The sequence below is a fragment of the Rhinolophus sinicus genome, chromosome 15, assembly GCF_057876585.1.
Source record: "Rhinolophus sinicus isolate RSI-liver-muscle chromosome 15, RSI-T2T, whole genome shotgun sequence".
Classification (NCBI taxonomy): Eukaryota; Metazoa; Chordata; class Mammalia; order Chiroptera; family Rhinolophidae; genus Rhinolophus; species Rhinolophus sinicus.
In genome coordinates, this window is record NC_142515.1 from 74,773,176 (window position 1) to 74,800,926 (window position 27,751).

General features: G+C 51.6%; 1 protein-coding gene across 6 annotated transcripts in view; it reads left to right on the forward strand.

The window, feature by feature from the left end:
- Nucleotides 1-4,456: 4,456 nt before the first annotated feature.
- Nucleotides 4,457-27,751, forward strand: part of TJP3 (tight junction protein 3) — a 30,113-nt gene continuing 6,818 nt past the window's right edge. The window contains exons 1-14 of one of the 6 annotated variants that reach the window (XM_074337583.2): nucleotides 4,457-4,675; nucleotides 17,621-17,677; nucleotides 17,792-17,901; nucleotides 18,650-18,752; nucleotides 18,963-19,314; nucleotides 19,931-20,034; nucleotides 21,699-21,858; nucleotides 22,139-22,247; nucleotides 25,035-25,093; nucleotides 25,340-25,406; nucleotides 25,623-25,782; nucleotides 26,383-26,491; nucleotides 26,576-26,813; nucleotides 27,419-27,630. In XM_074337583.2, coding sequence (XP_074193684.1) covers nucleotides 17,630-17,677; nucleotides 17,792-17,901; nucleotides 18,650-18,752; nucleotides 18,963-19,314; nucleotides 19,931-20,034; nucleotides 21,699-21,858; nucleotides 22,139-22,247; nucleotides 25,035-25,093; nucleotides 25,340-25,406; nucleotides 25,623-25,782; nucleotides 26,383-26,491; nucleotides 26,576-26,813; nucleotides 27,419-27,630 — 1,831 coding nt within the window. In that variant the 5' untranslated portion in view covers nucleotides 4,457-4,675; nucleotides 17,621-17,629. Of the gene's footprint in view, nucleotides 4,676-12,679; nucleotides 12,893-13,003; nucleotides 13,139-17,620; nucleotides 17,678-17,785; nucleotides 17,902-18,440; nucleotides 18,556-18,649; nucleotides 18,753-18,962; nucleotides 19,315-19,930; nucleotides 20,035-21,698; nucleotides 21,859-22,138; nucleotides 22,248-25,034; nucleotides 25,094-25,339; nucleotides 25,407-25,622; nucleotides 25,783-26,382; nucleotides 26,492-26,575; nucleotides 26,814-27,418; nucleotides 27,631-27,751 lie in introns of those variants that run through there. The other 5 variants (XM_019744215.3, XM_019744216.3, XM_088792280.1 and 2 more) reach the window with 5 other exon arrangements.

Below are 27,751 nucleotides of genomic sequence, written 5' to 3' on the forward strand. Positions count from 1 at the left end.
AAGCAGGGGGCGGGACCGAGGGCGGGGCTAGGCGCTGCGCCATCGCGCACCGCGCGCGCCGCCAATAGAGGTTCCGAGGAGGGGCCTGCGTGCGTCCCCGGCCCCGGGGGCGCCTCGAGCGCCCCCTCACGTCCACGGTGTGAAGGGCAGCGCCATTCCTGTCAATTTCGCAGCTAGTAGTAATGTTATATACCATAATAAACATAAATAAGGTTTATAATTAACAAATACTTATCACAACATTAACATAACACTTATGTTATATACTTTAACATAAGTAGTAATTATAATACAGTAAAGTTTGATTTTATGCACATTATACAAATTATATGTAACAGTACACGTATTGTTATTACTAAATAAAAATTAATGCATTATAATATAAATAACATTAACATGTAATGTACAGACATAATATGTGACATTACTTATAATAGGATGATAAATAAGTTATGCATAATAATAATATTATTAAATTTTAGGCTTGATGCTAAAGCCTTTGTATGCAATATCTCAGGGGCCTGTTTTTTGTTTCCTTTTTTTTTATTGCTAATACGTATATTCCCAGTACCTAACAGAACCTTACACCTAGAAGTCAATAAATATTTGATAGTATTGATCAACCAATAGATGAAAACTATTATCAGCCCCATTTTACACATGAGAAAACGAGACCTCAGAGAGCTGAAGCCACTTGCTCTGAATCACAAAGAATCATGCTGTGAATCATTGTATTTCTGTATTAAGAATAACTGTATTAATATTCTTATTAAAGTCTAATGGTGAACTTATTCGTGATATGGCTAGATGGTAATTAATTGTGAAGTCATGATTTAGGAGTAATAAATGTTGTTATTGTTTTTATTCATTACTAATAATTTCTGCTGGGAGATGCAGGGGAGAGTCCGGGCGCCCCTCTAGTGAGGGACAGAGCTGGGATGTTATCCCCAGGCCTGTCTGACTCCAGAGACAAAGTCGTTCATCACTGTCTGGGGTGTTGGAGAGGCCAGCGGGAGGCCAACGAGCCTGGGTTTTGGGGTGCTTGGCAATGGGGTGATAGAAGATCAGGAAGATGGAGCAGGTCACAGTCGGACCTAGGGATTAGGAAACTGCTCACAAAATATTCTCCTTCAAAACAAGGAAGCAGATCAAGAAAAGGGAAGATGTAATGAACAGGACCCAGGATGCGGCGAAGGGAACCCCCAGGTTTGCTCTGTTAGAAATGAGCTGAGCCAGAGTGGAGGAGTTAAAAGGCTCCAGGTAATCGACAGATGATGGATGAACACAATTGGTCCACCCAGACAGTGAAATATTATTCAGCCTTAAAAAAGAAGGACATCCTGACACCTGCTACAAAGTGGATGAATCCTGAGGACATTATGCTCAGTGAAATACGCCAGACACACAGGACAAGTACTATATGATCCACTCACAGGAGGTCTCCAGAGGAGTCAGATTCATAGAGACAGGAAGTAGATGGGGGGTAGGGGAGGGGAGTGAGTGTTTAATGGGGACAGAGTGTCAGTTTGGAAAAGTGAGAAAGTTCTGGAGATGGATGTGGGGATTGTTGCTCAATAATGTACTTAATGTCACTGAACCATACACTTAAAAATGGTAGAGATGGAAATTTTGTCATGTGTATTTTACCACCATGGAAAGCAAAACATAAGGCTCCAAGAAGAGTTCTTTGGACGTGTGCCATAAATAGAACTGATTCATCTTGAATCTGTCTTGGGAGAAGATTTAGACCAGCAGTTCTCAAAGCGTGGTCCCTGGACCAGCAGGGTCACCCAGGCATTTGATAGAAATGCAGAATCTCAGGCTTCATCCTAGCCCTCCTGTAACAGAAACTCAGGGGTGTGACCCATAATCTGGGTTTCAATGAGCCCACTGAGGCGATCTGAATGCCCCAGAGTTTGAGAAGCATTGGCTCAGACAAGCGGAGAAGGGCTGGGGGTTGGATCAGTGATAAGGATCATGAAAACGAAGCAAATTTTTTTAAAAACCGGCAACTTCAGGGTTGATTCTGAACCTCTCCTGGCTGGAAGTCAATACTAAAACTGAAAAATCAGGAAGTGGCAAAACAGGCATTAGTTAGAGACGCGGAAGTGAATAGCAACATGAAAAGTTAAAAGAAGCTAAAGGGACAGCGCCTTTGGGAAGAGAGAAATTGTGGGGTGGCAATGTCACTCTGCTAATTTTAACAAACCTGAATGAGAATTCGACTCTTTAAAGTGCATGCATGTATAAACTTTAATTAAAAATGAAAACCAAACTGGTGCCTGAGTTGGGGGGCAGTGAGGATAGGTAGGGAATAAAGGGGAGGAGCCGGGACCCGGGTGGGGCAGCAGCTCCTGGTACTCTTGATTCATCCTTCCACATCCCTGCTCCCTCCATCCCATTTTACAGGCTGGAAAACTGAGGCTGCCCAGCTGGGGGCCGTTGTCTTGTTTCTGGCGCCCCCTTGCGACCATAATGGCTATTACCATCAGTACTACGTACCGGGTAGGAGGGACCCATACATCATCTGTACCCCAACCCACATTCCCTTCCTCCTTTCCTTCCTTCCTTCCTTCCTTCCTTCCTAACTTCCTCATGCCTCAAATATTTATTGGGCACCTACTGTGTACCAGGCTCTGTTCTAGGCTACGGGGACACAGGAATGAGCAAGAAAAAACCTCTGACCTCAAATTAAGGAGACATTCTAGAATAGACAGACAAATAAGCACAAGACAGAAGGTAGTTTCTGCTGCTAACAAACACTTTGAAAGGCCAGCCCAGTGGCTCAGGTGGTTGGAGCGCGGGCTCCTACCGCCGAGGTCGCTGGTTCGATTCCCACATGGGTCAGTGAGCTGCTCCCTGTACAGCTAAGATTGTGAACAACAGCTTTCCCTGGAGCAGCCCGAGTTCAGCATGAACTGCTGTGGGCTGCTGTGGGCTGCTGAGGGCTGCCATGAGCAGCCTGTGGCCAGCGTGAGCGGCTGGCAGCCGGATAGAGCTGCCATGAGCTGCTGGGAGCCGCCGACCGACAGCCTCAGCTGCGGGGAGCACCAGCATGGGCCAGGGAGCTGTGTCCTACACAACTAGACTGAGAAACAAGGATTGAACCAAAACGGGTAGGGAAAGGCGGGGGAAGGGTGAAAAAAATGAGCACTTTGAAAATAACACAGGTGTGATGCAACAGCAATAGAATGTGATCAGAAAAGACAGGCTCAATAGTTAATATGCATAAAGTGCCCATGCCAGCACTGTCTAAGAGAATTACAAAGCAAGCTAATCTAAATTTAAAATCTTAAACGTTATTTAATTTTTTTTTGGTAACCACAATTGAAAAAGTAAAAAAGAAATAGGTGAGATTAATTTAAAAATATATTTTTCATTTAACAAAAACATCCAAAATATTAAGTTGGTGCAAAAGTAATTGTGGTTCTTGCAATTATTTTTAAGCTTTTAAACCGCAATTACTTTTGCACCAACCTAATATCATTTCAACATGGAATCAATATTAAAAATAATGAGATATTTTACATTCTTTTTTTTTTTTGGGGGGGGGTTACCACGTCTTCCAAATCCAGTGTGTATTTTACACTTAACGGTATCTCATTCATTCAGGCCAGCAACTGTATTTCCCGGAAAATACGACTTACCCCGAAAATAAACCCCAGTTAAGATCGTCAGCCAGATGGACACATTTCGTACATTATGACGATTTTCCAGTAGAAGACGACATGACTGTATTTGAATAAATGTAGATTGTTGTACATGAAAAAATGAGACAGCCCCGGAAAATATGCCCTAATGTGTCTTTTGGAGCAAAAATTAATATAAGAGCCAGTCTTATTTTCAGGGAAACACGGTACCTGTGGGTAGTGGCTAGAAGGTGCGAACCTACTGTGAGCTGATCCAGTTCTAAGCACTTTATAGACATTCATTCATTTAGTCACCCTTTGAAACTCCCCCAGGAAGTAGATACTGGTGTTTTTCCATTTTTTAGATAAGGAAACCAAGGAGATCCAAAGCTACCCAGCTGGGAAATAACTGAAGACTCTTGGCACAGGAAGCTGGCAGTCCCTCTGTAGTACAGAAGCTCTCAGATCTGTAGGGTGGGAAGGAGCCAGCCCTGCCACAATTTACAGGATGGCACACTTGGTGGAAGGTACACAAGTGCAAAAGCGAGGCAGTTCCAGCTGCAAAGGGAGTGGAGGGGAAAAGGGGGAGCCAGGAGGAGTTTCATTCATTCATTCCTTAATTTGGTCAACACACATTTCCTGAGGACCTGCCTGTCTGTACTGGTCCCAGTGCTGAGTGGTGTCAAGGGTTCAGCAGTGAAGCACATATGCAGGCAGGACTCAGCACCCCTGGGCTCTGGGCGAGCAGGGGTTAAGGCCAGCTGCTCCCACGTGAGAGCACCTTACGACAGAGCCACACACCCAACCAGCCTCCCAGTCTCTCTCACACTGCCGTCCGCCTGCCTGTGCATGTTGCATGTCACCGCGCTGGTTCCACTTGGCACAGGACCTGCTAGCCTGTTGCCGCCACAAGAGAAGAAAAGTTGGGCAAACAGGTGGGGAGACCAGAGCTCAAACCTCAGGTTCCCTCCCCACCCTCATGCCAGGCGGGCACTCAGGCCCTGGCTCCTGCTGCCTGCCCAGAGGCCACCAAGCCTCCTAGACAGGTAAGTCCCTGCTCTGTCCGCCATCCCGAGGCCATTGCCGGGACCAGAGTCCCCCACATGGGGTCCTGGGACCCCAGATCACCTCCCCCCAGCTACCCAGAAAGCAAGAAACTGACACTCCTGTGTGGGCATTTGACATAGTTTCTAAAGGATTATCTGGCTGGCAGTTACTGCTGCTGGCAGCCAGCCCAGGACGCCAGAGGCAGAGATCTAAAAGGGTCATTGTTGGTCCAGGTAGTGGCAGGGGGCCACAAGGGCACAGCTTGGTCTCTCTGACCCCCCAAACGGAGGCTGGGAGGCTGGGCCGGGAGATGGCAGGTGGGTCAGCCTGGCACCTGGTGAGTGTTGGAGCCTCCTGGAACTTCTGAAGCGGCCCCTGAGGTTTCTGATAATTGCATGGGCCTCCCCACACTGCAACCTGCAGGAGCTGGGGGAGCAGCTCCTGGGGTCGCCTTACCTCACGCCTCTTGATTCCTTCTCTGCGCAAAATCTCCTAGTGGAAAAATGCAGGAGGGGTGGGGGCAGGCAGACGGTTGTCACAACACTCTCCAGAGCCGACTGAGGGCAAGGATCTGGGCTGGTCTCTGGGCAAAGGAAACCTAGAACCTGGAGAGGAGAGGGGTCAGGTGGCAATAGTTTTTTCTGGGTCATTTGCTCCCAAAAGTGCAGGACAAAAGGAGCTTCCTGGGGAGCCAAGTATCCAATTGCACCTCAAGTCTCTTTGTCTAAGACCAAGTGGGTCCCCTGAGGTTGAGGAGGCATGGGTGTCTGAGATTCAGAGCATATAGCAAGCCTGGCATTTGGGGTCACCCTGGGGTAGCGTGGCCACAGAGCTCTGAGGGAGCAGGGAGACTTGAGATTTGGGGGGCCATGCGGTTGGGGGTAAATGTCTCAACTGAGATGGCCTCCAGCTGCTTCTCCTGTCTGAATCTGTAAAGTGGGTATAAGAGTCACCATGTCGCAGAGCTGCTGTGAGCAGCACACACTAGGGCAGGTCATAGGCCTCGGTCATGCAGGGGTTGAAGGATAAGGTGTCCCACCCAAAATCAGATCTTGGAATGCTGAGCCAGTCACCATGTTCCATCCGTCTTCCTGTTTTACAGAGGTTGAATCCCTGCTCAGAGAGTGGCAGCCATTTTCCCAGGACTGCACAGTAAAGTAGGGCTGTTAGGCAGGACAGCCAGCTAGGAGTCAAAATGCAGAGAGCAGGGAGGTCTGGGAGCTGCCCACGTCCCCCTACCGATGCCCCAGGCTCAGCATCTTGTAAAAGTCCTGCCTCCCTGGTTCAGTTCTTCCGCGAGGCGCTGAGTTCTGGGGAAAGTCCACAGTAGGGAGTGTGGGTTCCTGTTCTTCCTCCTTGGCCTGGCCCAGCGCCAGGGAGCAGTGTTTGCTCAGGGTGGAGCCTGACACCCTTTGGAATGGGTTGAGGTTAGTGGGAGACATGACTGGGAGGAGGGACTGTTTAGGGAGTGAACCTGCATTTATGGAGCACCTACTGTGTGCCGGGTGCTGTTCTGGGCTTTGGGGATTCAGCAAAGGTTCCTGCTCTTGTGGGCTTGTATTTGATGGAGGAAGACAGAGAGAAAAAAGAGAGGTAATAAAGAAGTAAATTGTATCCTGGGTTAGAGGGTGGTCAGCCTCACAGGAAAAAAAGAAGTGAAAGTGGTACAAAAGACAGGAATGAAACAGGTGGGAAGGTGTTTAACAATCTTAAATAAAGATCAGACAGAGATCATTGAGAAGGCAACATTTGAGCAGACTTGAAGGAAGTGAGTACTTGAGGCATTCAGGCAGAGGAAACAGTATGTGCAAAGGCTCTGGGGCAGGATCATGCCTGCTGGGTGGAGGAATAGCGAGGTGGCTGAGTGGCTGGAGCAGAGTGAGTGAGGGGGGAAAGAGGAGGAGGTGAAGGCAGGGAAGTGCACGGCCGTGTGGTCTCAAGGAGGACTTGAGCTTTTACCCAGAAGGAGGTGGGAGCCCTGGAGGGCTGTGGGCCGAGGAGACACGGGACCTGACTCAGGAGCTCAGAGGCGCCCTCTCGTGGCTGCTGCAGGGAAGACAGACCGTGAGAGGAGAGGGCAAGACCCCGACGACCAGGGCTGAGTTGACTGCGCAGGTCCAGGTGGGCGATAATCGGACTGGACCAGGTGGAGGCAGAGTAGAGGGAAGAAGTGGGCAGATTCTGGAAAGATTTTGGTAGAACCAGCAGCATTTGCTCATGTATGACAGACAGATTGGGGTTCAGGATGATGAGGAAGAAAAGTGGGAAGAATGTTCTGGGGCTTGACGTTTGTAATAGGTGAGTGAGACAGGTAACTGGGAGGTAGGTAGAAATCTGAGGGAAGAGGCTTTGATGCTGGTTTGAAGCTTTTTTATATTATGGTGTTAAAGGATTTTTTTTTCAAATAGGTAAAAGCATGATTCATACTAATATAAAACAAATGGGTGCTTTATGAGTTTACTTAACTCATTAATTAATGTGGGAACCAGTAAGATTTTACAGTCTGTTCAAGGAAGAGTGTAAAGAAATAACACACACACACACACACACACACACACACACACACACACGGGCATCAGGAATGCTGAAATGAATTTACAAATAAATGCAAAAGTGGTCAATAGCCATAGCGCGAGCGCCCACTTGCCAGGCTGCTTGGAGGGTTTGTCGCCGGGGGTGGGAGGGTCATCTGGAGCGGAGGGGTCCGCGGAGTCCGCGGGGTGGGCGGGGAATAAAAAAAAATAGCCAGAGGGCAATAATCTGTGGTCTCCACAGGACAAAATTCATTTGCATTTCTATGGACAAGAGTCATTTGCAATACCACCAGTTTCCAATCACTTACAGGGCTGTAAAATAGTTCAGAGGTGATGAGCAGCACAAGTGACTTGGGAGGGTGCGCCAGAGCCTGGCATTGATCAGATGCTCAATAAATGTGCCTTGAGCGAATGCTTGGGAGTTATTGAATGTTCTTGAGCTAAAGCCACAGCTCACTCCTTATATCGTCATTGGTCGGACTATTTATTGAATGTCTGCTCTCCTTGCTGGTCTGTAAGTTCTACCACAGCTAGTATCCCCAATATCTAGAGCAGTGCCTGGTATGTAGTAGGCACTAAATAAATGAATAAATAGCTCGTGGGCAGCAAGCTAAGATTCTGAAAGAGTAGAAAGGCCAGTGCTGTGTATTCTAGAAGGACAGGTTCCGGGTGTGGCAGGCTCAGCCACAAAGCAGACAGGGACTGTCAATGTGGGGGTCATGAGGGACCCCCATGGGAGTAGTTGGGGGGGGCTGGCCTGGGGCACAGGTTCGGAGGCCAGACTGAAAACAGGGACTGTAAGGAAGGCGTCAGGGGCCGGGTGGCAGGGCCCCTGCTGCTGCACAGGACAGAACATTGATATAGACAGTTTCAGGGGGAGGGGTCCTCCTCCAGCCTGGAGACACCATATACACTTTTGTTTTTTCCCACTGGGGCTTGTCTCCCTGCTCTTGGCCCAGAGCGGAAAAGGAAGCAGAGGAGCACTCAGGCAAAACTTCCTGCGTGCCTGCTACGTGCCTGTCGCATAAACTTGTGAAACTTCTTAAGGCCACTCCTCAAAATAGTAACTGGGCCCCCAATTATACAGATGGGGAAACAGAGGTGAGATGGAATTCATGCCCCCCCACACACAGATTCCTTCTAGAGAGCCAGCTTCCTCCCACCTGGGTGGGAGCACCCTCCCTGAGCCCCCTCCCTCCAGCTGCATCCCACACTCCAAGCTTCTAGAAGGCTCTAACGCCCCTCACTTTCCCTTTCCATCTATATCAAAGTGCTGTCACTAAATTGCTCCAGGATCCCACGTTGCCAACCCCTGGGACATTCCTCAGTCCTCACGTGCTGTTGGGGAGCCTGCCACACCCAGAATATGCCGTTTCTCAACCCCCAGCGCCTTTCTTCTCTTCTACACCCTTTCCTCAAACCCATGACCCAGTCCAGTTATGAGGAAAGCATCAGACAAACCCAACTGGGGGCATTCTACAGTACCCCCGACTGGTCTCCAGAAGGCGAAGGTCATGGAACAGGGGAGTAGAACCTAAGGAGACATGCTATGCTGACCAAACGCACTGGGGGATCCTGGGGCAAAAAAGGGACATTAGTAGAATCTGATTACAACCTGGAGGTTACTTAATGGTGACGTAGCGATGTTGGTTTCTTAGTTTTGACAAATATACCAAAGTCATGTACAATGTTAATATTAGGGAAAACCAGGTGAGGAGCTTATGGGGACTCTCCGAATTCTGTCTACAACTTTTCTGTAAATTTTAAATGATTCCAAAATAAAACGTTTATTTTTTTTTAAAGGGACAACATCTTGCAAGGCCTCCAGTTTTCGCCTCCCTGGTCCACTTCCCATCCTCACCCCTCTCACTCTGTCCTCCCCCAGCAGCCACAAGAGGGCGCCTGTGAGCGCCTGAATGAGTTCCTACCTTGGCGCCCCACAATCTGTCTTCCCGGAAGCAGCCACCAGAGGGTGTCTGTGGTCACCTGAATCAGGTCCCTCTTCTGCCTGCAACCCTCGAGGACTCCCATCTTCCTCAGGGTAAAAGCCCAAGTCCTCCTCGCGGTCCGCACATCCCTGCAGGACCTGTCCCCGTCCCCTCCCTGCCATCCCTGCCCTCACCTCCAACCTCTCTCCTCCTTGCTCACTCTGCTCCAGCCCCACGGGCCTCTTCTCTGTTCCTCCAACACGCTAAGCACAGCCCTGCCCAAGGGCCTTTGCAAGTGCTGTTCACGCCACCTAGAACACTTTCTCATAGATCTCCCCTTGGCTCCTCCCTCACCTCCTTCAAGTCTAATTGTTTCTCTGCCCTGGTCCCTCTCACCTAGGTCACTCCTACTAAACTCAGTTTTCATTTCGAGTGCCACCTCCTCAGAGAAGCCCTGCTTGAGCCCCCAGCCCAGGTCATGTCTCCCTGGCGATTTTCTCAGAAGTCTACCGTGTTTCCCCGAAAATAAGACCTAGCTGGACAATCAGCTCTAATGCATCTTTTGGAGCAAAAAATAATATAAGACACGATCTTATTTTACTGTAAGACTGAGTCTTTAATACAATATAATATAATATAATTATAATATAATATAATATATAATATATAATATATAAGACCCGGTCTTATATTAATTTTTGCTCCAAAAGACGCGTTAGAGCTGATTGGCTAGGTCTTATTTTCAGGGAAACACGGTAGGTTGTACTTTTAAACTTGTTTTGTTATGATTCCATTATTGTCTATCTTCCCCTGAGGATTCTGGGCTTCCTTTAGTGCAGGGACCACGTCTCTCGTCAATCCTGTGTGTACATAGTGGGCGTCCAACAGATGCTGGTGATTGAGCCAGAGTCCCGACAGGCTGCAGAGCTGCTTCAGGACATTCTTGGGTTCCAGTTCAACCTGTTAGGCCACAGATGACCTCAGCCTCCTTAAGCACAGCAAAGCAACCTTCACCAGGGAGACCCCAACCCTGGGAGTGAAGCCCCCACACTTCCACCCATGCTGGCGCTGACACTCTGGGGGACCTCAGCCCAGTCTCTGACCTCTCTGGGCCTCAGTTTCCCCATAGGCGCTCAGAAGGTGCCAAACAGGTTCACCCTGCAAACTTCCAGGATGTCACTTTCCCCTGCATTCTTCCCCCACCCCTATGCCACACCAACACTGCCCTCTCCTGGTTGAAGTTGGCACTGCACTTTCAGGTGGGAAGTAGGTCCCCATTATTTCTCCTTCATGCACTTAGTGCGTAGTAGGGGCTTGAAACGTTTTTGTTGAATGAATGACTGAATGGGAAAATGAAGGCATGCATGAAGTGGAGTGATGAAAAGCAGATTTTTAATTCCTTAAAGTGATCTGGAAGTCAGAGGTGGGGAAAATGGGGGGCGCTCAAGGACAGTGCCCTTCTCCAAAGCCTGGGATTTGAGTACAGGGTCATCTTATGGGTGCTAGAAAGCCATTGAGTGTTTTGAGCAGAGCATAAAAATGTGGCGATCAGAGTGGTGGGTGGCTGGACAGAAGACCATGTGTCCTGGGCAGTTGCCCCCTTTCCAAGAGGGGTTTAGAGTGGGGTTTCTCTACCCCAGTGCTATTGACATTTGGGGTTGGTTCATTCTCTGTGTGGGGCTGTTCTTAGCACTGTACGGTGTGCAGCAGAATTCCTGGCCCCCACCCATTCAATGCCAGAAGCACCTCCAGTCGAAACAACCACAGATGTCCCCAGACATTGCCCTGTGTCCCCTGGAGGCAGAATCCCTCTACAGTGAGAAGTACTGATAGTGGAGGGTGTGGGGTCAAATAGCCAAATCCAGCTCTTTCTGGTTAGGTTTCCACTTGACCCATCTGGCCTCAATTTTCTCAGCTGCAAACTGGGCACCTGACTATCACGTGTAACAGTGGCTAGACTGAAGCAAACAATAAATGTGAGCCAGCAGCCTCATTACCACAGAGTCAACCCATTCATTCTATAGATAATGGTATTGAGATCAGGGGGTGTTGAGTGCAGAAATTCAGGATGTTCCCCCAGCTTCAGTCACCTGCAGGCCACCTGTTTGCCAAACTTGTGTCCCAATCAGTAGGTTCTCCCACAAACCCCTGTGTGTGTGCCAGTGGGGAACTTATGTTTTTCCTATGATCCATTAAAAGAAACATACAGCTATTTTTAAAATGTTGGACCTTGTTCTACCTAAAATCATTTTGTGTGTCACCTGCAGATAGCTGAACATCACATTGGGAAAGGCTGAGCTGTCCTCTCCAGCCCTGAGGTTCCAAGTAGGTCCTTAGAAGAGGCTCTTGCAAAGGTTTATTGCCTTGGTGGCCTTTGGGGACCCTTGAGGGGCCAATTCTGGCTGACTGGGGTCTCCAGATTAGTGTTTTGGGAAGGAGTGAGAAGTCAGCTTTGGGGGCCTCAAAGACTTTGATTATATTGTCTTTTTCATTTGTCAAATTCTTATCCAACCTTCAAAACCCCAGCTGCAATGCTGCAATGCCTCCTCTTCCAGGAAGCCTTCCCTGATCTCCCAGTTTCCTCTCTGCCTCCATTCTTCCCACAGCCTGGGGTTTCTCTCTGCATAGTCTTGACTGGATGAGACTGGGAAGGGGTGTCTATGTCCACATCTGCCACTTCAGCCTTGTGGTGAGGTGGAGCACAAAAACAGCTGGGTGTTAGGGAGCTTTTGTTTTCTCTTTCTTTCTTTCTTTCTTTCTTTCTTTCTTTCTTTCTTTCTTTCTTTCTTTCTTTCTTTCTTTCCTTCCTTCCTTCCTTCTTTCCTCTCTCTCTCTCTCTCTCTCTCTCTCTCTCTCTCTCTCTCTGAAAGGAATGTGGATGGAGCCACTGTCAGCTCCACCCATCCAGGTGATTTCCTCACTCACCCCCAGGTAGAGGGTTTCCTGCCCTGGTGTGTCTTTCCTAGGTCTTACCTTAGGAACCTGGGCTTCTGAGGTTGAGGCAAGGCTGGGTGATGACAAGGAAGCCTGACCTTTACTCCCAGGAACCTGAGGAATTTCCTCTTGCCCTGCCCTCCTCTGTTGGAGGCCCAGCCCAGCGCTGGGTGTGAAGTCAGAGCCAGGCCCCAGACAGCTGTGCATGTTCTGAAAGTCCATGCTGATGGCCTCCCTGGGCCTCAGTTTCTCCTATGTGAAATGGGATAAACCCTCCGGACATGGGGTGACTGGAGAACAACCTATGCTCCAGAGGTCTCTGGCTCTCAACTAACTTCTGATCTGTTAGGTCTCCCAACTGAACCTCAAAATGTGCTCGTTTCACGGGTAGAATATCTGCCGAATCGCAGCTCCGTTCCGAAAGCGGCCTCTATTCCTGCCGGGTCTTTCTTGCAGCCTTGCCTGGCCAGTCTCCAGCCTCGGCCGCTGGCTAGTGCTCGGCTAGATGGAAAACCCGTTTCGGAGTTCACACCCAGGGCCTGGATTTTGTGATGTTGGGGGCGAAGACGGCCTCTACCGCGTCCCGAAGGCGTGTCGGGGCGAGGGCGGGGCCGATAGGGGACGCGGAGGAGGAAGGCCAGCAGGTGCAGCCCGGAGCGGAGGAGCGGGAGGGAGGAGGACGAGAGCCGGGCGCTCACTCAGCCGCGACCCTCCCAGCCTCCTCCCTCACCCCAGGGTGGGGACCGATTGACTGTTTCCAGGTCCCCCTGAGTAGGGGCGCTGGGGAGCACCCGGGTGGACCATGGCGGTGAGATTCCAGGCGAGTAAACCCGCCGAAGGCGGAAGGGGGAGGGAATCGAGCTGGGGTGGGGCTGGGACCTGGACCCAGGACCCCTGATCGCTCTTTGCCCATATAACAGATGGGGAAACTGAGGCCCAGAGGAACCCGGTGGCTATCCTGAAGCTGTACTGCGACACGCGTCCGCGCCTCTTGGCCCCAAAAGCTGCCTCCTTTACCCGGTTGACCTGGGTTCAAATCCCGACTTTTCTGTGTAACTTCGGGCCAGTAAGCCAATTCCTCTCCGTACCTCATCAATAAAATGGGTGATCTTCATTTTAAAGAAGGGTGGAGGGAAGATTCTAAGAGGAAAATGTGTTTTAAGCGCCTGGCATGTAGTAGGTGCTCAGTAAAATGTTTACAGCTGGTTTCCAGGGCTATTCGGCCCAGTTAAACTTGAGCATTAATGGTGAAACTGTTGGCAGTGACTTCATGTGTGGGCTGGGTGGCTTTGGTAAACGCTGCGAGGCTGCTGGAAAGGAAACCACAATTTATTGGGTGTCCACTGTATATAGAGCCCTTAACTTGCGTGACCCGGCAGAGATAGGGTTCGAGAGCCCCTTTTACACTCGAATAAATTGGCCGGGTTGGGGTGACGGGATCCCAGTGTCTTTATTTGGGGGGACTTCATCCTCTGAGGTGGAGTTTGAACTGACTCACACGCACTGTAACTGGGTTTCTGGGTTTCAGATCGGGCCTGGAGGGGTAAACTGAGGCCGTAGGGTATACGTGACTCACACCAGGCTACACTGCCCAAGACTTTAGGGCCGGGCTGTTCAGGTTCCCGCCACCTTCTTCCAGGCTTCAGGAACAGCTGCCAGAATCCCTTCCCCAACTCGAGTATTTGTGCTACCAGCCTCCACCCCGCCATTGTTTCCGGAGATAGGGGCGGGAATGTGGAGACAGGACCACAACCTGGGAGCCACGTGCCTGGGGCTGTTTGACTGGGTACAACCTGTCCCTCTGGACTCCTCTCCAGTGTTTGCATACAGCGTGTGGCAGGGGGCGGGGCCAATGACCCGGCCCCGCCCCCTGGGAGCTCACCTTGGCGGGGGCGGGGCTGAGGGGGCTAAGAACTCTGGACACACCTGGTTGGGTTCCTGGCAGAACATGCGTTTTATTCCACCATTCACCCATTCCTCAAACTCTCCAGTGCCTGGACTTATGGGGACAAGGCTGGGGTCCCAGGGTCCCCATTTCGGCCCACCAAGAGTCCCCAGACTGGAGGGGTGTAGGGGAGACAGGTCGATTGGGACATCCCAAGTTCCAATAATCAGGGATGTATGTATGGGGGCATTGAGGACTCATTTTCTGGAGGAAGAGACAGTGGCACTTGGGCTGTGAAGGATGAATAGGAGTTTGCCAGGTAGCACAGCATGTGCAAAGGCCTGGAAAGTAGGGCCCAGGTGCTGTGGATGGCCATGACCAGAGTACCCAGAGAGACAGCCCAGGAGGAAAGATCAGACACTCTCAAACTGATGATTGAACAGGATAATTTAAGGTGTTTTGGGATGCTGTGATTAAAACATAATAAATAAAACAGGGAGGAGTGAAAGGGTATCAGGGAAGATCTGCTGACCAGGAAGGCCCCCTGAGGAGGTGGCATTTGATCTGAGACTCAAGTGGCAGGGACCAATCCTGGGAGTGTGTCCCAGGCATAAGGGATAGACAGGGCAAAGGTTTTGGAGGTGAACTGAGCTGAGGTGGGCTGGGGGGCTGGGTTTGACTCCAGGGCTGTGGGGGAGCCCTGAAGGCCTCCAGTATCCTTGAAAGTGAACCTACACAACCTGGGACAGGCCTGGGTCACGTGCACCTATTTCTCTGGGGGCTCTTGTTCCCTGGGGGCTGTTTCTTATAGTAAGGCCAAGAAATCAAAATTCTGGGGGGACATTTAACAACGCGAAGTATAAAATCAAAACATGGAAAAAGATCGGGGACTCGAAGCAACAGAGACTCTCTCAGAAGTTTGTCACCATGAGTTCCACAGCCACAGGACATGAATTCTGTCAACAACCATGTGAGCTTAGACGGGACCTGAGCCTCAGATGAGACCTCAGCCCCAAAAGATCCTTGGTTTTAGCCCGTGAGACCCTGAGCAGAGAATCCAGCTAAGCCATGCCTAGACCTCTGACACAAGGAAACTGGGAGATAATAAATGGGTGTTGTTTAAAAAAAAAAAAGTAAAAAGATTCTGTTTTGAAAAACAAGTTCAGAATTAAAAAAAAGAAGGATGCTGTGTCCCAGGAGTTAAGAGCTAGGGTGTGGGACAGGCTGCCCAGGTTACTGCTGTTCTCTGTGACCTCAGGCACGTTGCTGAACTCTGGGCCTCCCTTTCCTTCCTTGTCAGGTAGGAAGAATAGCGATACCACTTTCTAAGGTCACTCAGGATGAAATGAATGGTACACTGACGGCACTCGCTGGCACCCAGCACTGAATAGTATTGCTCATTAAAACGATGCAGAGAAAGGCCATTATTATGACTTCTCACAACACCTGCCACTTCATGAGGCCCGAGGCTCACTCTGACTCCATGCCCTATTCCCACACCTCAGCCCTGCGTGATGGAGGCAGGGGTGGGGGTACCCATTTTGCAGATAAGGAAGCTGAGGCTGGGAGAGCCAGCAGTACAGCTAGCAAAGGGCAAAATGGGGTTTGAGCCTTGTTGTGAGCACTGACCTGCTCCCTGCTAACTGCAGGGCCAGAGTGAGGCACTGCCCTGGCCCTGCCCTAGTCTTTGTTTCTCTCTCCTCCCCCCCCTCCCCCACCTGGGAGCCTGGAAGACTGATCTCCTGGGAACCTATAAGAAAAGGCACTGGAATGTGCCCGTGAAGGGGTCTTAGGCCAAGAAGATCATCCCTACTGCTCTTTGCCAATCTGGGGAAACAGGCTGGGGAGAGGAGCCATTTTTACAAGGCCCCAGGGAGCAGGCCAGCCTAGCAGAACGTAAGGGATGTGTGGAGGCTTGCTTCCGGGTGGACTCCATGACCCTCCTTCTCCCAGGGTGTCCTGGTCTGGGGCCTCGCACTCCTAGATCCGTGTTCTCATCTATAGCATATGCATGAAAATAACAGAATCCATACCCCGCATCCCCACCCTCCCTTAGCTCTGTTGTCTTGGCATGTGATTTTTTTTTTTTATTTAAGATTTTATTGGGGAAGGGGAACAGGGCTTTATTGGGGAACAGTGTGCACTTCCAGGACTTTTTTCCAAGTCAAGTTGTTGTCCTTTCAATCTTAATTGTGGAGGGTGCCATTCAGCTTCAAGTTGTTGTCCTTTCAGTCTGTGTTGTGGAGGGCACAGCTCAGCTCCAGGTCCAGTTGCCATTGCTAGTTGCAGGGGGCACAGCCCACCATCCCTTATGGGAGTCAAACCCGCAACCTTGTGGTTGAGTGGATGCGCTCCAACCAACTGAGCCATCCGGGAGGCAGCTCAGCTCAAGGTGCCGTGTTCAATCTTAGTTGCAGGGGGCGGAGCCCACCATCCCTTTCAGGACTCGAGGAATTGAACTGGCAACCTTGTGGTTGAGAGCCCACTGGCCCATGTGGAGATCGAACCGGCAGCCTTCGGAGTTAGGAGCACGGAGCTCTAACCGCCTGAGACACAGGGCCCACCCCTTGGCATGTGATTTTAACCTCTCTGTGACTCGGTTTCCCCATCTGTAATATAGGATAATAGAATGCTCCCTTCAATGAGTGGATTAAATGAGATGGTAAAGTGCCAGGCACAAAGGAAGCACTTCATTCATTCATTCCTTCATTCAGTAAATAGCTATTGAATTTCTGCTGTGATCCAGGCATTCAGGACTTCACTGTGAACAAGACAAAAATCTCTGCTCTCTGGAGCTGATATTCTCTAGAGGGGGAGATGGGACAGTGAACAGATAAAAATAAATCTAGGGCCTGTCAAGGAGTTACAAGTTCTATGAAATAGGATAGTGTATCAGGGAAAGGCATAGAACGTCGTCTTTTGTGGGGCAGTAGGAGTTACAGTTCTAAACAGAGTAGTTGGGAGGCCTCACCAAGGAGGTGACATTTAAGCTGAGATCTCAAGGAGATGAGGGAAGGAGTGAGGTGGACATTTGTAAGAAGACAGCTCTAGGTGGTGGGAACAGCATGTGCAATGGCTCTGGGACAGGACCGTGCCTGGAGTTGTTGGAAGAACCACAAAGAGGCCCCTGTGGCTGGAGCAGAGTGAGCTCCCTCTGCCTGGCATGCCTGGTTAGACACCCTTCACCCCCACCAGGGACTGAGCCAGACCTTCCAGAGGGAAAGGAACCAAGACCTCACCTTTACTCTACTCCCAATATAATTTGATTCACTTAACCGGGGGTTTCTCAGCTTTGGCGCTATCAACATTTGAGGCTGGACCATTCTCCATGGGGGGGCCATCCTGGGCTCTACAGGGGTGTTGAGCAGCATCCTTGGCCGTCATATATTCTATGCCAGGAGTATCCCCAGTTGTGACAACCACTAATGTCTCCAGACATTGCTGAATATTCTTTGAAGAGAAGAATCATTTCCAGTTGAAAACCAGACTTAAATCCATTTTGCAGATGAAAACACTGAGGTCTCAAGAGTGGCAGCAACTTGCCCACAGACTTAAACCATGAGAGTATCAGAATGGGGTTCCCCACCAGGGATGGGGATGCCCAAATTCTCCGATGGATGTGCCGTGATCTCACACCCACCTTTCCTGTTCCCCTCCTGCTAGGTGTTGGACATGGAGGAGCTGACCATCTGGGAACAGCACACAGCCACCCTCTGCAAGGTGAGGCCCCCCACCTTCTGAGTGGGTGCCGAAAGGAATGGCAGTTTGGTCCCATGGGAGAACCTGCATCCCGGAGGGAAGCAAAAGTTCATCCTGTCTCTGATCCCCCTTCAGGACCCCCGTCGGGGCTTCGGCATTGCAATCTCTGGCGGCCGAGACCGGCCCAGCGGTTCTGTGGTTGTGTCTGATGTGGTGCCTGGAGGGCCGGCTGAGGGCAGGTTGCAGTGAGTATCAAGGCAGCCATGGTTCGGAAACAGGGAGGGCACGTCAAGAGGAGGGATCTGTGTGGGCCAAAGCTAGGAGGCTGAAAAGTGCCTGGCGCCTCCCACTCTGTCAACACAAGCCTTGGAGCTGGCAGCAGGAGAGTCAGCGATTTGGCCCTCACTCTCCCTGAGGCACTTCCTGGTCCTGGCTGCAGTTCCAGGATCCTAGTGACCCCAGGGCACTCCTGGACTGAAAAGTCCTGGAAACCTCTTTTTGGCCAGAGGGAAGGAGGACCAGTGTTCTGAGTCCATGAGGGGTGGTGGGGAGGCTCCTGGGAGATATGTGGAAAAGTGGTTCCAGGATTCAAGTGGCTGATGGGGAATATGGCTTAGCCCAGGATAGAGGACCAGTTTCAGAGAGAGAAAGAGTATGAAACATGGATGGGGAGAGAGAGGGGGAGAAAAGCGTGAAGGGGTGGAGCTGAGAGAAAAAAGTAGGAGGTATAGACACGCCAGTTGTAATCACAGCTTCCCTTCTATGTTGCATTATGTTATTATAGTGGGTCCTACGAGCAGCCTCATTTTGCAGATGAGGAAACTGAGGCCCAGAAGGATAAATGTCTTCATGAGCCTGGGGTCACCAGTGAATTAGACCAGGGGGTGCCTGTCCCGAAGGTGGGTGCTGGGGAGGTGCCAGCGGTCCTCACGGCAGGCCTGAAGAGAGGGGCTCCCGGTCAAGGCCTCCCTGAGACCTGGCCTCCTGCCTCAGGACAGGGGACCAGATCGTCATGGTGAACGGGGTGTCCATGGAGAACGTCAATTCCACCTTCGCCATTCAGATCCTGAAGACCTGCGCCAAGATGGCCAACATTGTGAGTGGGGGCTGGGTGGGAGGGCAACTTCTGCCCCCGGCTGAGACCCACTGGTCCTGCGGCCCACAAGTGGTATGAGTGCAAGCAAGAGGGTTCTTGTTCCCATGTCACAGCTTGGACAGTTAGGCCACCGGAGGGACTGGGGTCCCCCAGGGCCACCCAGTGGATGGGAGAGAACCTTGAGCTGGTCGCCCCTCCATCCCCCAACAGACAGTGAAACGTCCCCGAAAAATCCAGCTGCCTGCCACCAAGGCCAGCCCCCATGGCCCAGGACACCAAGACTCAGATGAGGAGGATGGGCCCTGGAGGCTCGAGGAGGCTGACCACGGCCGGGGCTATGAGGGTGACACATCCAGTGGCTCCGGCCACTCCTTGAGCGAGCGCTCTCACCGGCCTAGGGCAGGCCGCCGGAGCTGGGCCAGCAGCCATGGGCGCAGGAGCCCGGGCGGCAGCTCCCAGGCCAACGGGCTGGCCCTGGTGTCTGGCTTCAAGCGGCTGCCACAGCAGGACGTGCACATGAGGCCAACTAAGTCGGTGCTGGTACGGAGGAGGGAGAGTGAAGGTGAGGCCGCCAGCGGGCGTGTGGTGGCCGCGGGACTTGGGGTCCCCACAAAGGGGCAGTGGTGGATGCCCTGACATGTGGTCCCATATGGTGTGTGGTCGGCAGGATAATGGCCCCAAAGACGTCCCCATCCTAGTCCCAGGACCTGTGGACATGTCAGATCATGTGGCAAAGGGGACTTTGCAGGTGGATTAAGTTAAAGAAATGAGATGGGGACGACCCTGGATTCCCCCGGGGGCCCAGTGTCATCACCGAGTCCTCATAAGAAGGAAGGAGGAGGCTCAGAGTCAGAGACGTGGAAGAGGCTGCGCTGCTGGCTCTGACGATGGAGGAGGGGCCACAAACCAGGGACGCGGTGCCTCTAGAAGCTGGAACAGGCCGGAAACGGTTCTCCCTGGAGCCTCCATGCACTGACATCAGAATCCCTTGGTGACAGTGTGTGTCCTATCAGGCTGTCAGTGTGACTGGGAGGGAGCCAAGCCTGACCCCTCCCTCTCTCTGTGGGGCAGTGACTCTGATAGCAGCAGGGGCAAGGGCAGGTGAGAAGGCTAAACTCCAAGAGGATCTGGCAGCCCAGACCCCAGGCCCTGCCTCAGTTTCACTCATCTTCCCGCAGAGTTCGGGGTCAAACTGGGCAGTCAGATCTTCATCAAGCACATCACAGATTCAGGCCTCGCTGCCCGGAACCGGGGGCTACAGGAAGGAGACCTCATCCTACAGGTGAGCTGAGACTTCCTGTCAGGGGCAGGACAGGAAGACTGAGGCCAAAGGAGGTCAGTGTGATCAAGTTATAGGTCAAAGTCAGCAGAGCTGGTGCTGAACCGTTTGTCTTCTGCATGGTTGCCAATTCCCAAAAGTTTGGAAATAGCTTTCCCCTTTTTCCCTCCATCTGCTGCTAATTTACTGCCAAATGTCGGTTTCTAGTATCCCCTTTGGGTTGTCTGTTTCTAATGTCAGAATCACGCGGCCAGCTGGCTACAGCTCTGATTCCCAGACCTGCCCTAGGTGGTTGTGGTTGGTGCTAATGGGAGTCCAGGTTTAGAGGAGCAGGTCTGCCTTAAGAGCTGGTTTCTTTCTAGACTCCGCTGCGGAAAATCTGTTTCTAGTTATTCCTAGTGTTTGATTTCCAAACCATCTCCAGTTGACTGCTTCTAGAGTCTCCTCAGAGTTATCTGTTTCTAGTGACCCAGAGGAATTGTCTGTTTCTAGTGGCTTCGGGCCGACACTAGAAACATGGTTTGGTGAGGGACTAGAACTCACAATCCCCAGGTTTACTGAAAACAGACACTCCCGAGCGCGAATGTTAGAAAGGAAAAGGGATTCCTGGTGTGAGTGGAGATGACGTAAATTATTCCCAGGAATTGTTTCTAATCCACCTCTAGAGTCTGTTTCTAGTATCTTTAAGTATCTCTCCCTCTCTTCCAATCTCCCTCTCTTCCAATTAGACTCATTTCTTTTCTTTTCTTTTCTTTTTTTTTTTTACAGGACTTTATTGGGGAACAGTGTGTACTTCCAGGCCTTTTTTTCCAAATCAAGTTGTTGTCCTTTCAATCTTAGTTGTGGAGGGTGCCATTCAGCTTCAAGTTGTTGTCCTTTCAGTCTGTGTTGTGGAGGGCACAGCTCAGCTCCAGGTCCAGTTGCCGTTGCTAGTTGCAGGGGGCACAGCCCACCATCCCTTATGGGAGTCAAACCCGCAACCTTGTGGTTGAGAGGACGCGCTCCAACCAACTGAGCCATCCGGGAGGCAGCTCAGCTCAAGGTGCCGTGTTCAATCTGAGTTGCAGGGGGCGGAGCCCACCATCCCTTGTGGGACTAGAGTTGAGCCGGCAACCTTGTGGTTGAGAGCCCAGTGGCCCATGTGGGAGTTGAACCGGCAGCCTTCGGAGTTAGGAGCACAGAGCTCCAACTGCCTGAGCCACCGGGCCGGCCTAATTAGACTCATTTCTAATACCATGTTTCCCCGAAAATAAGACCGGGTCTTATATGAATTTTTGCTCCAAAAGACGCATTAGGGCTTATGTTCAGGGGATGTCATCCTGAAAAATCATGCTAGGGCTTGTCTTCCGGTTAGGTCTTATTTTCGGGGAAACATGGTATTTGTTCCTAGTGTCTCATGAGAAATTTCTAGGAGATGTGCGAGTCAGCCTGTTTCTAATTTTCCCTTAGTGTTCCCTCCTTAGAAAATTGCCTATTTCTAGAATTCTTGTGGAAGTCAATTCTTAGTGTAGTTTCCTCTCCTAGCAGGAATCCAGTTCTATCATTTTCTCTTGGGAATGTCTGTTTTCAGTAACCCCTGGGGATTGTGTTTCTAGCCCCCAACCAAACTGTCCAGTATCCCCTATCTCTCATTAACGCACGTCCTCTCTTTCTTCTTGGTCTCTTAGATCAACGGGGTATCTAGCAAGGATCTGTCGCTGAGCGACACGCGGCAGCTGATCGAGAAGTCGGAAGGGAAGCTGACTCTGCTCGTGCTCAGGGACCGCAGGCAGTTCCTGGTGAACATCCCGCCGGCCGTCAGCGACAGCGACAGCTCCCTCCTGGAGGGTGAGGAGCGGCTGGCAGGCCCTGGGGGGTGGTGAGTGGAGAGCAGGGAGGCGGTGAGTACGAGGCAGGGCCAAGCAGGAATTGGTGAGCCGGTCCCTAAGAGGCTCAGAGAGGGACAGAAATGTGCTTGAGGCCACATAGCAAGTCAGGGCTAGAGTTACTTGTCTGAGCCTGAAGCTGTTCTAGGCCTCTTTGCTTAAAGGGGCCTTGATGTTCTCTGTGAAATGGGTCCAATCTGGAAGGTGTAACCATGGCTGATGGGATGCCCTCTCCCCTGCAGACATCTCAGACCTCGGCTCAGAGCTGTCTCAGGCACCACCATCCCATGTCCCACCACCACCCCGGCACAGGCAGCAGAGTCCTGATGACAGCCGCACCAACTCTCCTGCGTATGTAACCCTGTTGGCCAGAATGGTTGAGCAGAAGGGGAAAATGGGCATACCTTTTCTACTTGGGGGTAGGCTTGAGGGTGCAGTCCTGGCAGCCTGCCTGGAAGAGGCCAACCCTATCCACATAGTCTTTCTTGACCCCGGTATGTGGCTTTCAGTTCTGGGGTACTGGGAGAACCAGATATAGATCAACTTAAAGCAGAAGGGATGGAATTTTATAATGCATCCTATTAATAGAAGACTTCAAAATGCATAAACCCTTTGACTCAGCAAGGCCCTTTTAGGGACTTCTCTTGGGGGCAAAATAGCCATGGATGTATGTGGGGACTGGAAGATGTTGGTTCATTATAATGATGTTTATAAAAGGGAAAAATGGGCAACTACCTTGTATTGGTCTCTTGTGGCTGCTGTAACAAAGTGCCACAAACTGGGTGGCTTAGGACAACAGAAATTCATTCTCTCAGTTTTGGAGGCCGGAAATTCCAAATCAGGATGTGTGGCAGGACTGTGCTCCCTCTGAAAGCTCCAGAGAAGAATCTGTTCCATGCCTCTCTCCTAGCTTTCGGTGGCCTCCGGCATTCCTTGGCTCCTAGCCGGCTGTCTCTTCCCTATGTGTCTTCACACTGTGTGCGTCTGTGTGTCCCAAACTTCCTGTTTTATAAGGACACCAGTCATGTTGGGTTAGGGGCCCCAGTGTGACCTCTTCTTGACTAATTACATTTACAACAACCCTATTTCCAAACGCCAGCACATTCTGAAATACTGGAGGTTAGGACTTCAACAGATAAATTTTTGAGGGGACACAATTCAGTGCCTAAAAAACATAAACGTTTAATACTTGGGGTTTATTTAGATGATGGGCACCTCACTTCAGCTTTCAGCACCCTGTGAAGTGTGTGTGTGGGGGTTGTATCTATTACCTATATCTGCGTAACAAATCACACCCAAATCTGGAAGCTCAAAACAACAGTAAATACTTATTATCCCCCAACATTTCTGAGAGTCAGGAATCAGGGGGCGGCTTAGCTGAGTGGTTCTGATTCGCAATCTCATGAAGTCACAGTCAAGGTCACAGCCAGGACATTGTCTAGGGCTGTAGGCTTTGGGGGGTGGGTAATCCCGTTCCAAGCTCACCCCCCTGGCTTTGGCAGGAGGACTCAGCTCGTCAGCAGGTGGGCCTGTCCTTACGGCTCCCCAGAGTGAATGATCTAAGAGCACATGCAGGTGAGGGGTGATCTGAGATGGAAGCCACAGTCTTTTTCACCATCTAATCTCAGACGTGTCAAACTTTCAGGCCCACTGGATTCCTTTGGTCACACAGGCCAACCCTGGTTCATCGTGGAAGGGGTACTACAGAGGGCCATAACTACCAGGAGGTGGGGGTCACTGAGGGCCATCTCAGAGGCCAGAGGAGGGCCCACCCAGGGCCCCAACTCTTAGTCCACTGTTGCCTCATTAGGGTGCTAATTAACAAAGACAAAAGGAGACGATGCATGCGTGTGCTTAGCCCATCGCGAATGTTCACTAAGTGAGTTTCTCTTCTACTAATAACTATGATCGTTACACTATATCCTTGCTTGGGAATACTAGACAGCCACGAAAAAGGATGTCTTGGAGCGTATATTTGAAAGACCAGGGAAAAATGCATTTGGCATCATGTGGGGTGAATGAACCAGATGGTAGAATGACACAGGGTGGCATTTCTCAAAGGGTTTTGAGGGACTTTTGCACGATCTTACTGGGCATTGCATTTGCATAAAGAAGGGTCTCTGGACAGAGGGATCCAAGTAGCTTGCCGGGTTTCTCTGATGCGTATTCCTTACTCTGCTTATCTGTTCCAAGAGGCATGGGGTGGGGAATATGGTATTTTCCCATGTCTTTCCCCACCTCCCGCACACTCAGCACTGGGGTTTCACAGGATGAATGTCGGAAACGCTAACATATGGCCCATCTAGATTTAAGTACATATTTCCCTACACGTTTATTTGAAAGCACAGGCTGCTTTGCAGGGGGCTTTCTTTTCTTCATGTTGTTTACCTCTTAGCTTTGGCTGCTATAACAGTACCACAGACTGGGGAGCTGACACACAATTATTTCTCACAGTCTGCAGGCTGGGAGTCCACATCAGGGTGCCAGCATGGTCAGGTTCTGGTGAGGTTCTGTTTGGGAAACTGAGGCCCAGAGGAGGTGGCGGGGGGGTCTCCCAGGGACTCCCAGTTTCCTCTCTGCCCATTCTGGCCCGACCGTCCTCTGCGTCCCCTGCCAGGTTCTTCCTGGCCTGCAGATGCAGATGGCTCTCTTCTAGCTGTGCCCTCACCTGGTGGAGAGAGTGATCTCTGGTGTGTCCTTATGAGGACACTAAGCCCATCAGGGGACCCCACCCTCGTGACCTCATCTAAATCGAGTCACCTCCCAAAGGCCCCACCTCCTAACACTATTCCATTGTGGGTTAGGGCTTCTGCATATGAGTTTGCAGGGGACGTAAACATTCAGTCCATAGCAATCTCTAAAACTTTTCACTAATATTCAAACAATAAAATGACTATTTGTCCCAGGCTCATTTACTTCATCTTGACCTAGCCTTCACTGAAGCCTTGACTAGACTCAGCCACGCCCAGGGCGAAGAGGGGGAAACTGAGGCTTGGAGGGGGAGAGCAATGAGCTTGTGATCACACGGCTACAGAAGGACAGAACCAAGATTTGAATCTGAGTCCAGATAAATGAAAATTCTAAAAATCATACCTCAACATCCACCCCCCATCTCACCCCAAACCTGTCCCCTGGCAGGGAGAGCCCTCAGCTTCGGCGGGAAAGTTCAGTGGATTCCAGAACTGTCTCGGAACCAGGTGAGCAGAGGGTGGGTGGGTGGCGAGTCTGAGCACCCCTCCTCCGATTGTTCTGATTCCAGCTAGTGAGATTTTGCCAGGCAGAGTAGGAGAGGTTGAACTGGTCCTAAAAAGTCAGGGATGGTTCCCTGGGAGGGAATGAGGGCTGGGTGACGGCATTTCATGGGACAGGGACACTCTATAGCAAAGGTTTGCAGGCTGGACCAGCCAGTGTGCTTGGGAAATGGACTAGTTGTTCCCTTTCAGACACCCCCAGGCAAAGCAGCTATGACATCTACAGGGTACCCAGCAGTCAGAGCATGGAGGACCGTGGGTATGTGCCCCAGAAAAAATCCTACCAACTCGAGACTCCCACATCCCTTCCCAGTCACCATATTCCCTCCTTCCCGCACCAGTTTGTTGATGGGACAGCCACAGGTCCCATGGGGGTGTTTGGAAACCTGAGGCCCAGAGAGGGTGGGGCTCTCCCAAAGATACCCATTCCCCTCTCCGCCCACTCCGACCTGAACTGCCTCCACCTCCCCTGCAGATACAGCCCTGACTCACGGGTTGTCCGCTTCTGTAAGAGCACCACCAGCATTGGGCTGCGGCTAGCCGGAGGCAATGACGTGGGCATCTTTGTGTCAGGGGTACAGGCGGGCAGCCCAGCTGAGGAACAGGGCATCCAGGAGGGAGATCAGATTCTGCAGGTGACACGGAGGTGTCTGTTGGTGGGCATGTTGGCGTGCTGGGTGACACTCAGTCTGTTACAGCTTGTGTAGTTCTCCCCTGGGTCCGCTGGGAGTGGGTGTGACCCACTGTCTGTGTCCATATATTGTTGTCCCTGTCATGACCCTGAGAGCAGGTGTCTGTGACCCACTGTCTGTATCTGTATATTGTTGACCTTGTCATGACCTTGAGAGCAAGTGTTGTCTGTGACCCGCTGTCCATGTCTATATGTCATTGTCCTTGTCACAACCCTGTGACTACGTCTTGACTCTGGAGTGTGACAAAATTCGCACCAGTGTCATGATCTTGTCACTGCTGTGACCCCCATTTGCATGCCTTGATGCTGACAACCCACTGTGCCTTGGTTATTCGTGTACTGATCACAGTTCCCATGGCCCAGGTTCTGGATCAGGACCTTAATGTGTTTGTGATGCCCGGGCTGGTCCTCCAGTCAGAAAGCTGTCCCCAATTGCTGGGATCCTTGGCAGCAGCTCTGGCAGCAGTTGGGGGTGGGACGTCCAGAGGGAGAGCTGGGGTCTCATGCCCGGAACTTTGTCCATCTCACACACCCTTCCTTGCAGGTGAACAACATGCCCTTCCGGAACCTGACTCGCGAGGAGGCTGTGCAGGTCCTCCTGGGGCTGCCACTGGGCAAGGACGTGGAGCTGGTGACGCAGCGAAAGCAGGACAGTGAGTGTGGGGGGAGTGGGCTGTGTGTGGCCCGGTGCTGAGGCTCACTCCCAGCAGCCTCATGGAGCCTCCACCTGTCCACAGTCTTCCGGAAAATGGTGCAGTCCCGCGTGGGTGACTCCTTCTACATCCGCACACACTTTGAGCTGGAGCCCAGCCCACCCTACGGCCTGGGCTTCACCCGCGGCGACGTCTTCCATGTTCTGGACACGCTGTACCCAGGCCCAGGGCAGAGCCAAGCCCGTGAAGGCCACTGGCTGGCGGTGCGCATGGGTCGTGACCTCCGGAAGCAGGAGCGCGGCATCATTCCCAACCAGAGGAGGTGGGACCTCTCCCCACCCTCAGCCTCGCCGCCCCCCTCAGTATCAGTTTCCCCGCAATGTTACTTCCTAACAGTGTTGATGGTTCAACCCGAGAAGACATGTGAAAAGCTCGGGGCATTATAGTCAGCACTGGTATGGGTTTCCCGGGGCACCTTAAGTCACCACAAACTTAGTGGCTTCACACCACACACATTTATTTTCTCATATTCTGGAGGTCAGAAGTCCAAAATGAACCTTCTGGGGCTAAACCCAGATGTGGACAGAGCCAGTCCTTCCAGAGGCCCCGGGAGAACTGTTTCCGGCTTCTAGAGGTACCGCGTCCCTGGCTCGTGGCCCCTCCTCCATCGCCACAGCCAGCAGTGCAGCCTCTTCCATGTCTCTGACTCTGAGCCTCCTGCCTCCCTCTTATGAGGACCCTGTGATGACACTGGGCCCCCCGGGGAATCCAGGGTCATCCCCATCTCAGGGGCCTCGACTTAATCCCACCTGCAAAGCCCCTTTACCATGTGAAGTGACATGTCCACAGGTCCCGGGATGAGGACGGGATGCCTTTGGGGCTGTTATTGTGCTGATCCCAGCACTCAGTAATCTCCCTTCTCCCCAGGGCGGAGCAGCTGGCCAGTCTGGAGGCTGCCCAGCGGGCCGTGGGGGCTGGGCCTGGCGCCTCAGCGGGCTCCAGCCGGCGGGCTGAGTTCTGGCGGCTGCGGGGTCTTCGTCAGGGAGCCAAGAAGACCACTCATCGGAGCCGTGAGGACCTGTCGGATCTGACCAGGCAGGGTCACTACCCGCCGTATGAACGCGTGGTGCTGCGAGAAGGTGGGACCCAGGCTGGAGGGGCCGCGGAGCCTCAAATAAGAGTATTAGGAAATTGTAGTGCAGCCATCAGAAGCCACAATGCTCACCTCTCTCCTTCCACCAAAAATACGCACTTTTGGTT